Source organism: Rhamphochromis sp. 'chilingali', assembly GCF_963969265.1.
Source record: "Rhamphochromis sp. 'chilingali' genome assembly, chromosome: 2".
NCBI lineage: Eukaryota > Metazoa > Chordata > Actinopteri > Cichliformes > Cichlidae > Rhamphochromis > Rhamphochromis sp. 'chilingali'.
The window spans coordinates 12,734,366-12,747,042 of NC_137930.1; the positions used below are offsets into that span (position 1 = coordinate 12,734,366).

The window sequence follows — 12,677 nt, forward strand, 5'->3', positions numbered from 1 at the left end:
AACAAAAATCAAAAGGTTTGTTTATTTTTCTGACAGTTATTTTCATTATCAATTATTTACATTACACTCTCGATTGCTTTTTCAATTAATTGTTTTGTATATTAAATGTCAAAAATAGTGAAAAACATTTTTACACTGCTTCTTTTCACTGTCACCTTTGTTTTTGATTGATTAATTGAATCAGAATTTCAGATCTAGATGACTTTTTGAAACTGGTCTGAAAAACTATATGCTTGAATACAATGGACAATACCACCAGTGTCTTTGGTGGATGAAAATGATCAAATTGATACACAAAGAAAACAACAGTGTGGTTCAATGTACAGTGGGGCATACACAATGAAATGTTTCCCTGCTGTAGACTGACTCCTCCTTCACCTCACATGCTCTGCAGTAAGTCCTGGATTACCCTACTGACCCACGCTGAGTTCTCCGTGACACAGATTCACTTATAGCACAAAACCAGCAGAGGACATTAAAATCACATCAACACAACGTCGGTCATAGGACCTTAAACTCACCCAACCAGGGAGGAACCCAAACATGCGGAAATTGAATGTTTTGCCTTGTTTAGATCACATTATAATATAGCCTCTGTCATGTGGGGAAGCTTCCTAAACAGGACATTTTAAGCCCCAAGACCTACTTAAAGAAACAGGGCTGTGCGTTCTCTGCACGTATGCTGGTAATATTTTTGCCCCATGTGGTTGCAGAGTAGTTTCTTAATGACAGGGGAAGCCTGAGCAGTGCGGGGCCAGCTCCACGGCCCTCTGCATAAACAGCCATAGCTGGCTGCCATCTGGTTGGCTCCTACTTCAGAGCAGAGAACCCACTGAATCCTTACTGATCATCTCCACTGATTCCTACATTGAACTGCTGGAGTATGTAGGAACAGTTACGGATTGTAACATCAAACTTATACCCAAATAATTAAAGGGCTGGTATAACCAAACTAACAAAAATCTAAATTCTTGCTTACTTTAGAGGATTTTTAGGGACACAGAAAGCATTGGTTTAATTTGACATATTCTTCTTTTCAGATTTCTGCCACAAATCCAGTGTATAAAGTGTATTCAGTGTATAGTGTAATAAAGAGAGGGACTATTACAAGCAGTACATGTAATATTGATTATTAGTATATTTATAACATTAATAGTGCAATCATTGATTAATTATATCATCAGATAAATCTGATTACTAGTTTTTCACTAATCTATTATTTTCAAGGCCTATGGAGTGTCTCACACACACTCAAATGGCCTTCAAAGTCATTGCATTTTAAATGACTTCGCAGTTCCCAGTAACTACACTGCAGCGGTATTTAAAAATCTTCAAAAAAAAAAATCTTTTATGATATTTAAAGTTCAGATTTCTGAGCTGATTTCTTAAGCAAACCAAAACTAGGTAACTTATCTTGTCTCCTGCCACACCAGAGGAGACAAGACTTTAGACCATGTGTATTCCAACCTGGCTGGAGCCTACAAAGCCACACCCCTCCCCCACATTGGACAATCGGACCATCTCTCCCTGTTCCTCACACCTCGGTATTCACCACTCATCCAACGTGTGAAACCTGCTGTGAGGACAATTAAAGTGTGGCCAGAGGGGACAGACGCAGTGCTCCAGGACAGATTTAAAAACACAGACTGGAATATGTTCACCCACACAGACCTGGACCAGTACGCCTCATCTGTACTGGATTACATCTCCAAAACCACAGACAGTGTCACCACCCAGAAACGGATCACCATGTACCCCAACCAGAAGCCTTGGATGAACCGGGATGTTCGTCTCCTCCTGAAGGCCCGCAACACTGCCTTTAGGTCAGGAGATGCACACGCCTACAGTACAGCCAGGGCTAATCTAAAGAAGGGCATCAAAAAAGCCAAACACCATTACAAAAAGAAGGTAGAAGAACACTTCTCCAACTCCAACCCCCGACGCATGTGGCAAGGACTCCAGACCATCACAGACTACAGGACCACCAAACCCTCCCCCGCATCCTCTGATGTCTCCTTCCTCAACGAGCTCAACAACTTTTATGCTCGTTTTGAGCGAGGGAACCCCACAACCACAACCAAAGCAGACATGACGCCAGACCACCAACCTATGACTCTCTCCCCCACCGATGTAGGAGCGGTGCTGAGCAGGATCAATGTCCACAAGGCTGCAGGCCCTGATGGCATCCCCGGGCGTGTTCTCAGAGCGTGTTCTGGGGAGCTTGCAGGAGTGCTCACAGACATATTCAATCTGTCCTTGGCCCACGCTGTGGTACCGGCCTGCTTCAAATCCACCTCCATCGTCCCGATACCCAAAAACTCCAACTCATCTTGCCTCAATGATTACCGCCCAGTAGCACTCACCCCCATCATCACTAAGTGCTTAGAGCGACTGGTCCTAGCACACTTCAAATCCTGTCTCCCCCCCACCCTGGACCCCCACCAATTCGCATACCGCCGGAACAGGAGCACAGAGGATGCAGTCTCCATCGCAATGCACTCTGTCCTCTCACACCTGGACAACAACAACACCTACGCCAGAATGCTGTTTATAGACTTCAGTTCAGCATTCAATACAATCCACCCCTCACAACTCATCAGGAAACTGACAGACCTGGGTATCAGTTCCCTCATCTGCAAATGGTTACTGGACTTCCTGACCAACCGCCCCCAACATGTCCGGCTGGATAACCGCTGCTCATCTACCATCACAATGAACACCGGTGTACCACAAGGCTGTGTGATGAGCCCTTTCCTCTACTCCCTCTTCACCCACGACTGCAGACCTGCTGATGGTTCCAACACCATCATTAAGTTTGCAGATGACACCACGGTGATTGGCCTCATCAGTGACAACGATGAGGCCGCCTACAGGGAGGAGGTGGATCGTCTGGCTGAGTGGTGCGACAGAAACAACCTGCTGCTTAACACCGAGAAGACCAAGGAGCTCATCGTGGACTACAGGAGGAATGCTGACCCACATCCACCCATCCACATTAAGGGGACGGCTGTGGAGCGTGTGAGCAGCTTCAAGTTCCTGGGAGTCCACATCGCCGAGGATCTCACCTGGACGACCAACTGCTCCAAGCTGGTCAAGAAGGCTCACCAGCGCCTCTTCTTCTTGAGGACTCTGAGGAAGAACCACCTGTCCTCAGACATCCTGGTGAACTTCTATCGCTGCACCATCGAGAGCATCCTGACCAACTGTATAACAGTCTGGTACGGGAACTGCTCTGCCTCGGACCGGAAGGCGTTGCAGAGGGTCGTGAAAACTGCCCAGCGCATCGCCGGAGCACCACTTCCTGCCATAAAAGACATCTACAGGAAGCGGTGTCTGAAAAGGGCTGGGAAAATCATCAAAGACCCCAGTCACCCATCACATGGACTCTTCACCCTCCTGCCCTCTGGGAGGCGCCACAGGAGCCTCCGGACTAAGACCACCAGGTACCGGAACAGCTTCTTCCCCACAGCTGTCAGACTCCTGAACTCTGCCTCCTGACATCTGACCCACGTTAAACTCATGGACTGAACATACACACACCCACAATGGACAACTGTACCCTCAAACACAATAATAACATGGACTGAACCACCACTCACAACCACTAGCACTTTATATAGCCTCTGTAGAAACTATCTACACCCTCACTTATCTTAACTGCACTACTGTATAGCTCTGTGTAAATAATCATTCTGTACATTCGATAATCTTTAATCCTACAACTGTTTACAACTTGCATAGTTCCCATTTCTGTATAGCTGTATATCCCAGATTCTGTAAAGTTATTTATTTCATATTCTGTATAGTTTTTCATATTTATATCCTGTTCATATCCTGTACATAGCTTGTACTCACTACAGCCTGTACATACTTATAGTTATAGAATATTCACAACATACTTCATACCGTGTACATTATAACATACCATAATAGACCCATTTCTGTAATATACTCACATATCTATATTATTGCTAATATATATTGTAATATATCTATATCACTAAAGCACTTCTGGATGGATGCAAACTGCATTTCGTTGCCCTGTACCTGTGCATGTGCAATGACAATAAAGTTGAATTCTATTCTATTCTATTCTATTCTATTTTCCACATTTCTGGGTTTTGTACAATCACTATCGATTCTTACTGTTAATGTAAAGCTTAAAATGTCTCACAAACACCTGCACTGACATTTTTCAAATGCAAGGAAAAAGAACATTTGTTTGGGACTACATTTAGTGACAGATTGATCTGGAATGATTATATGCTATATTTACAAGCAAAGAATGCTTTACCCTAAAATAATTAGTCACGATAACTGGACGGACAGCAGTTCAACAGTCACTGATATTTTGGAGGGTACGTGCTCAAGCACAAAAAGGGCACATACTGTAAGTAGTATTTTAAAAAGTACATTGTGCACAATAACAAATGTATTAGCTACTTGCTTGCTTTTCACAGTCTGACCTTTGGGTGAAGTTATCAGAACATTCACTCCTGGAAAGACTGTCTTGAATATTTTAAACTGAATAATCGTTCTCACTAGAATGATGGACTTCCCAGACTGATGGGAAGGTTTATATTCACCATGTTTTCTCTTGCTGGCTCTCTGCGTTTTCAGATTTATATTTTCTGCCTATTTAAAACCCTTTTCCTGCCATCATTGTGCAGTGTTCTGTGTTCTTTGAGCTACATTAGTAAGTCAGTCACTCTTTTGACCCCCTACAATACATCCTGATTTTCTAGAGATGAATTTAGATTTTTGGTTTTGGCTCAACAAACTCTTCAGCAAAAACATTTCCCATCAGCATCATAATCTCAGCTGATCCATAAACGATACCTCATCCAAGATCAGTTATCTAGCCTTTAATCTGCTACAATGCCAAGCAGACGTCTTTACTTGTGGGACCCAAAAGTACGGCAGTCTGTGTGGTGAAGCAAAACTTTCCCATACTGCTATAAGCTTAGATATTTGAATAAGTAATGCACCTGTTTTCAGGGGGGAAAAAAAGAAAAAGCTTCTGTGAAAGCACTTAACAACTTCTCAAAAACACACAAAGCCCGTGTAGGCATGACAGAAAACATTCATACGCAAAAGAGCCAGATCTACAAAAGAGAGACACTTTCACAAGAAAAGCTTTCGCTCCTGCAGCAATTTTACGTCTGTGATGTAACTTCATTTGAATCACAAAGAAAGAAAAAGCTTTCTCAAATCTTTGCACTGAATGCAGGAGAGAGAGAAAAGGACGAAAACAAAATCAAAAATGCAAAGAAGTCCTCCTTTTCTGTACGGTGTTGTTATCCAGATAAGCACACAAATATAAGCGACTTTTGACCAGCTACACCCCTCAGTTCCCATGACGGAGTCGACTCATTTTGTGTTTGTGATACAGAGACTGTGTGTTTGAGCCTGTTGTGCCAACAGAAAAGTCGACAGGGGCAGCACTAGGGCAAGCTGTGGGAGGCTCACAGAAAAGAAGAAAAGAAAAAAAGCAGACACCGAGGCCGGGTTGATGAAGAGCCGAAAGAAGGAACTCAAGCAGAAATAAATTCCCCCCCCCCCCCCCCCTTCAGAAAGACCCCCTCTTATTGGTAGTTCATTAGTCTTGATCTTGCCTTTGACCCACAGTAAATGCTGCAGCAAGCACACTGCTATGACACCGCCACTATACAAGCACAGACACAGGAATGCTGCTTCTGTTATTGTCTTTAAGTGCCAAACTCAGGCCAAGGCCTAGCCAGGGTTTCAAAAACAAACTAACAACCGTGCAAGGTTTTCACTCACTCACACACACACACACACACACACACGCACACACACACACACACACACCACTTCCGTCCATTCTCTCTCACAGAGAAAGGAAGTGGAGTCGAACTGGCCGAGCCCCAGCTGTCCAGACAGAGGTAGCCTGGCAAACCCAGTCTCCTGCCTGCCTACTTCCTCCTCTGAATGGCTGTAAAAGACTCACAGAGCATTTGCTGTCCTTCAGTGCTCACTGTTTTGTAAGATGTAGAGAGCCACTTCAAGTGTAAAGAAGTACTTAAATGTACTTTCTGCGATGCACAAGAGTGATAGTCTCAACCCTAATTTTTACGTGATCACATTTTGTCCCCCGCCTCTGTTTTGTTTTTAGGGCAAACCCAATAGAAGTTTTGCTCTCTGGGACTCAGAAGTTACATTGTGGGCCCCTCTTTGCTTAGTGAACATCTGCCTACATTTTCCATCAGTATTTATCCCCACAGTGGGCTGCCCACTGTGGGTCATGTGGCTCTGGCCATAGTGCCCCCACATGAGACCATAAGAAGCATGTTGCTGGGTGTTAGCACCATTGTTTCCTTCACTAACAATGCTGGGATTGTGATATAGTAAGAAAAAATGTGTGATAGCTGAGAAACCTACTTGTTACATACTTCTTCAATATCCAAAATATGATCTTTGTACAACAGGAAAAAAATAGTACTGATACATTAGCAGTGAACATAAATAGTCCAGCTCTCTATCATCACTGTCATCACAATGTTTCTCCTAATCCTTGCATATTTACAGGGACATCTCTGAGATCTATGTGTGTGCTGTCCTTTTTAAACAGCTGCCAAACAAAGAAAGACTATAAAGGACAAGATAAACAACATGTTATAAAAAGCACAACAAGCAGGCTGCAGCATCTAAATAGTAGACCTCTATTCAGCTGCCACACACTGTTAAAAATTCAAACTCTAGAAAAACACACCATCTGACGAGATTTTGAAAGGAAAGAGAGAAAATAAGGGTCTGCTTCGTTCTGAGCTGCACGCAGATCATTAAAGTCCAAGTTCAAAAATGAACTTGATCAAAGATCACCATCACATGACAACCTGCGCATAAAATGAGGCTGAGCTTTCACAGAGGATAGCATATTGATTCTAAGTGTTTATAGTTAGCAGTTTTTTTGCTTTTCAGTATACACACAAGCCATACATCCTTCTCACATTCATTTAAGAAAGTCTCAGGAACAGCAACTTTACCACAATCTCATTTGAAATGTGTGATTGGCCAAGGGTCCAACCTCTTACCTTGGGCCATTTGGGGTTGATGAGTCGTGCTTTAATTGCATCATCCAACGCGGTGCTGTACTCGCCCAGTCTCAGATATGCTGCAGAGCGGTTACTGTACAAAATGCAGTTTTGGGGATCGGCAGTCAGGGCTTCACTGTAAAGGCGAACAGCCAGTTCAAATTCCCCCTGCTGGCAGGCCTGATTACTGCGACGCACCCGCTCGAGAAATTCAGCTTTGCTAAGGGCTGGGGGTCCAGTGCCAGACAGTCGATCGGCTCTTTTTACCATCTGGGCTGAAAGGATCACAGGTGCAGGAGAAGAGGTCGATGACGAAGAAGGGTCGGTGGTCCTGCTGGTGGAGCGAGAACCAAAAAGAGAGAACTGAGGAGAGAAGAAGCAAAAGGGAGGAGAAAAAGGGAGAAAGGGGAAGAGCAGGGTTAAATGTTTTGCAACTAGAGAAGAAATCTTTATTTTACTCACTGTTTGACATAAAATTTTTGGCAAATGAAATAATAAACCGTTATCACCATCAACAAATGAATTCATTACTTCATTCAATCATATTTATATAGTGCCAACTTATTATTTGAAGGTAGAGACCCTGCATAGAAAAAAACTGATCATGTGCCAATAACCATGAAACAGCAGGTCTTCCTGTCTTAATGGGCAGAAACTCTTTTAGTAGCATTTGTAGGACCAATAGCAATGATGATTATCATGAAAGCATATTGTCAATCAAATAGATGAGTTATAAAATCGATTCACCTAGCATGCAGAGTTGTGAAAGGAGAAGTATACAAACTGTCAAAACAGTTTTCCATATCAGGATGTAAGCATGTTTTTAATGCATGTTCAGCATTTTAACAAGACACCCTGTGGGGATTGATTACCTTATGGAGCCAGCCTCAAGTGGCCATTAGAGGAACTGAGATTTGTGACATTTGGTTTTGGGTTCAAATTTCATTTCCAAAGGTAGCTGCTTTGGGTTTCCCCATCTCCCACTGATGAATATCATTGCTCTTCAGACATCACCTCTACAAAACAACTGTGATGCTGTTCATTTTAATAGTCTAAATGCTTCATTTAATTATTGCTTAACTGGTGAACTTGTACTAATTTTTCATATCATTATATTGCTGCGGTATTAGAGTGGTTTGCACACATTCCTGGTTTAATCCCTGGAGGAGCCTGACCCTGAACTGCATAGGTGGAATTAAATTGATGGACGTTACCATGGTAAACATAGATGTTAATATTAGGAAGTTTAGAATTTTCATTGCATAGCCCTTTTAGTGGAAAAGGGTGGAGTGCCAACTCGGTGTCAGGGACAAGACCCTGCACCAAGTGGAGGAGTTTAAGTCTCTCGGGGTCTTGTTCAAGAGTGATGGGAGAAGGGGGCGGGAGATCGCCAGACGTATTGGTGCAGCGGCTGCAGTGATGCGGACGCTGTACCGGTCTGTTGTGGTGAAGAGAGAGCTGCGTGTAAAAGCAAAGCTCTCAATTTACCGGTCGATCTACGCCCCTACCCTCACCTATGGTCACGAGCTGTGGGTAGTGACCGAAAGAACGAGACGGCGGAAATGGGCTTCCTCCGAAGGGTGACTGGCCTCTCCCTTAGAGATGGGGTGAGAAGTTCGACCATTCGGGAGGATGACTACAGCATGTGACCAAAAGCACCAGAAAAAACTATTTCATATAGTATTTTTGGATGCTAGTATTTGTGTGTTTTATAAAGGCATCGGGTGATTTGTTTAGAATTTGGGTGCACTATTATTGGGTGTAGCAGCTATTTCAAATCTCACTGAACTGAGGTGCATAGGAGCAAAGGGTGACATGTACAAAAGTTGAGCCCAGCTATCACATATTTTTAGCTGTTTCAATAAAAAAGCTGTTCACAGTGTTGTTTCAAAAGAAAATGTTCTTTCAGTGCTATTACAAAAGTTATTTAAAAAAAAACCTTCCTGCATGCAGATTTCTATCCAACACAACACCAAACTGAAGCTGTTTCATTTGCATGATATGATCCAGTAGTTATTAGCAAATGGGATACCAAACTAGTGCCAGCACTTTTTCTTTCTGCACACTGGTACCAGCTTGAATTCCTCCGAGAGTTACAGAGACAGAAAGGAGGAAAGTCAGAGACTTAGTAAGATACAGGCTCTGTTCTTCTTGTTAGTTTCAGTCTCTGAAACTTTGTGTAAAATGTGCACACTGAAGTTCCCTTTCTGTAGCTTTAACATTGAAATGCTGCCTCCCTCTCTGATCTGGTGTTTCCAAATTTGTCCTTTCACCAGTGCTTACACGAAGGCTTTCATTATCTCTCTCTATTTCCCTTCACACACACACACACACACACACACACACACGCACACACACACACACACACACACACTGAATTGTTTGGATACGCATTTAAAATATGCAGACTGGAAGGATTCCTAAAACTTGCAAATGCATCACCCAACAGTGGATTGAGAGGAGTAAAGGAAATGAAGGTTTTTTGAAGTGTACTGATTATTCACCTCATGTATGCATATATCACATGAGTGACATAAGAACTAACACTGATTTATTTCTTGAAGAATACTGTCTCATTAATTAATATCTGCTGATAAAGTAAAACATGAAATAAATATATGTATTTATAAGTAAGCTGACTCAGTAAACAAATGGACTTAGATGAATTATAAAAACTTTTTACAGATCAAATATTCATGATAAACTTTAAAAAATAACACAAAACAATTGAGGAGAGCATTGCATTCACAAATATATTGACTTGAACTTATATTTACGTGTATTCATGTCAATTATCCTTTTTTATTTTAGTATCCTTTGCTTTTAACTCCAAACCACGTTAGCCACTTCAGTCAGCTGTGTTTCTTGTTCCTGCTGCTTATAAAAAATAAGGTAAAAGAGCTTTTGTGTTTAAAGACTATCAGACTGGAACAATTTACCTGTTGAGAACAAACCAGTTTCATTACTTGCATGGCTTCTCTTCCTACTTTGAGAAGCAGTCGTCCTGTTTACTTTTTTATTAAAATATTTTTGATTCTTTGCCATCTACCTGCATGGGGTTTTTTTTTCCATTTACTTACTTTTACATTAAAAGCATAGTAGTGATTTGTAATGGCTTTAAAATGACTTTTAATGATTTCATTGAACTGTTCTTTTCCAGAGTGAAATGATTGTAAGGCATACATCTTTAATGACTTTAATGACATGAATTTGAACTCAGAGACGATTTAAATTTGTTGGTCTCATGGCACAGACCCACCTTGTTTGTGTAGTCTACGAGTTTTCAATAGGGTTGAGCTTCGGGCTTTGGGAGGGCGATTCTGGAAACTTAATGGTTGCCTACTTTATTCAGTTCAATTCAATTCAGTTTTATTTATATAGCATCAAATCACAACAACAGTTGCCTCAATCTGCTTTATATTGTAAGGTAAAGATCCTACAATAATACAAAGAAAACAGAGAAAACCCTAATAGTCATATGACCCCCTATGAGCAAGCATTTTGGCAACAGTGGGAAGGAAAAACTTCCTTTTAACAGGAAGAAACCTCTGGAGGACTCAGGGTCAACGAGGGGTGGCCATCTGCTGCGATCAGTTGGGGGTGAGCAGATGAAACAGGAGAGCAGTTTTGATGCCTGTTGTGATTATTATCATGTTAGAAAAACTCGTGTCCAAGTTTCAATCATCTAACTGCTGATTTAAGGTGAAACTCGGTCCTTTTTTATTATTTCATCCACTTTGTGCAATGTATCAGTACCATTGGCAACAAAACAGCCCCAGAACATGATGAATTTAGATTCACTACCACCATGATGTTTGAAAGCTGGTACAGTGCAAGTACAGTACAAGTTTGAAAGCCTAACCTTTACTTTGTGGCTTGTCCACACGAGCAGCTACAAATTTCAATCAAGTTTGAGAGTGTCAAGTTTTGTTCAGGGGCTTCTCCATCACTATCAATCTGCCACTCCCGTCATTCATGACCCTGAGATACTCAAACTCCACTTTGGTCAGCAACTCATCCGTGAACCAGAGTGGGGACTTCGCCCTTTTCCTGCTGAGAACCATAGCCTTGGACTTGGACGTGCTAATTGTCATTCTCGCCACTTCATCCTCACAAGAGCATCACCTGATGATGCCAAAGTGGATGCCTTATGCCACTTGGCTCTGCCTAAAAGTTCTGTCTGAAATATTCTGAAGAGAATCGGTCACAAAATAAATTCAAATGTGTGCATCCAATTCTTGTTTTTTAAAGTAATTAAAGAGGTATGCTGTGCAACCATTCCACTATATAAAATGCAGTGTTTGAAGAAATCACTAAAAGCTCCAAGTTCCCATGAGATTCATGCCCATGATTACAAACCTCTGACCACAGCTACATATATATTGGGACCTGTTTGAAAACAAGATGCTGCTGCTGTGTGCCCATGTGCTGTAAAGATTAAAGTCTGATTAAAGTCTCAGTGTAAGCCACAGTTTAGAAGAGCACTGCTATACACAAGTTTCCACATAACAACAATGTGTGAAAATGCTAATTTTCATTGTTTTTCTCTTTTATTACATTATTTTCATTAATGTGCCAGGTTGTTATGAGGTTCTAGTTCTGATATGACGAATGTTACATAAAACACAGGTAAATAAAGAATATCACATACAGTATTGTCTGTACTGAACTAAAACTGTTCCTGAACTTGAATGCAACTAGTAGAGTGCAAGAAGAAAAACTACTCTAAGTGGACTTCTGCATTCATACACATTCCACTGATAGCTGTGTTATACACATTTTTGTGTTACACTGTTCTTAAACAGAGCTCTGGCTTAACTGAAACTTCTCTGTAATGTTGTGCACCTGTGGGTAAAATACTTTGTTTCCAAATGGAGAGGATATGTTTGTGTATGAGTGAAAACTGGAAAATAGAAACCTGGAGTCTAATGTATCAAATGGTTAAGTGCTTATTTGGCTAATCACTCAATACAAAAACAATCCTGCCAGTTCATCTAAAGGATCAGTTATGATCACCTTGTTTTTATGTCTGTTTTTAAATCTATCTGTGATATTTTAGTCACCAGAGCTTACTTACATTTCCCTGAATGCAGATTGTTTTTTCTAGCCCAATTTCTCCTCTATCTTTCTATAGCTATTTACATATAAACTACCGTACAAATGAAAATCTGCTCGAGTTGGCTGGAGGTTTGACCATGTAGGTTCACCTCAGTCTTGCATTACAGACTTGTGTGTCTACATGTTTAAAAGCAGAGGTTTGTTGGTCTGGAGTATTCAGGTGTGTTAACACAATGACACAATTTTTGCAGGAATAGATGTCCCAACAAATTCACACCAATGTGAGACCATGCAAAGAAACTGCAACAAAACAAAACAAAATGTTAAAGTTCTTGACAGTAGAATTATAAAAAGAAAGAACAAGCATGGTTAATGCTGCTGAATGCTGTGTTCTACAATAATAATAATAATAATAATAATAATAATAATAATAATATTATTATTATTATTATTATTATTATTATTATTATGGGCCATACTTTTTTTCCACATGACTTGCATTAGCATTTCTGGTTTGTAGAGGAGCAGAGTTGAGTCATCTGTTTGTTTCATGTTCCTGTAGCA

At 41.2% G+C, this 12,677-nt stretch overlaps 1 protein-coding gene across 3 annotated transcripts in view; it reads right to left on the reverse strand.

The window, feature by feature from the left end:
* Positions 1-12,677, reverse strand: part of ttc28 (tetratricopeptide repeat domain 28) — a 160,996-nt gene that overhangs the window by 145,775 nt on the left and 2,544 nt on the right. For all 3 annotated transcript variants that reach the window (XM_080876642.1, XM_080876641.1, XM_080876640.1), the window contains exon 2: positions 7,056-7,418. In XM_080876642.1, coding sequence (XP_080732768.1) covers positions 7,056-7,418 — 363 coding nt within the window. The remainder of the gene's footprint in view (positions 1-7,055; positions 7,419-12,677) is intronic.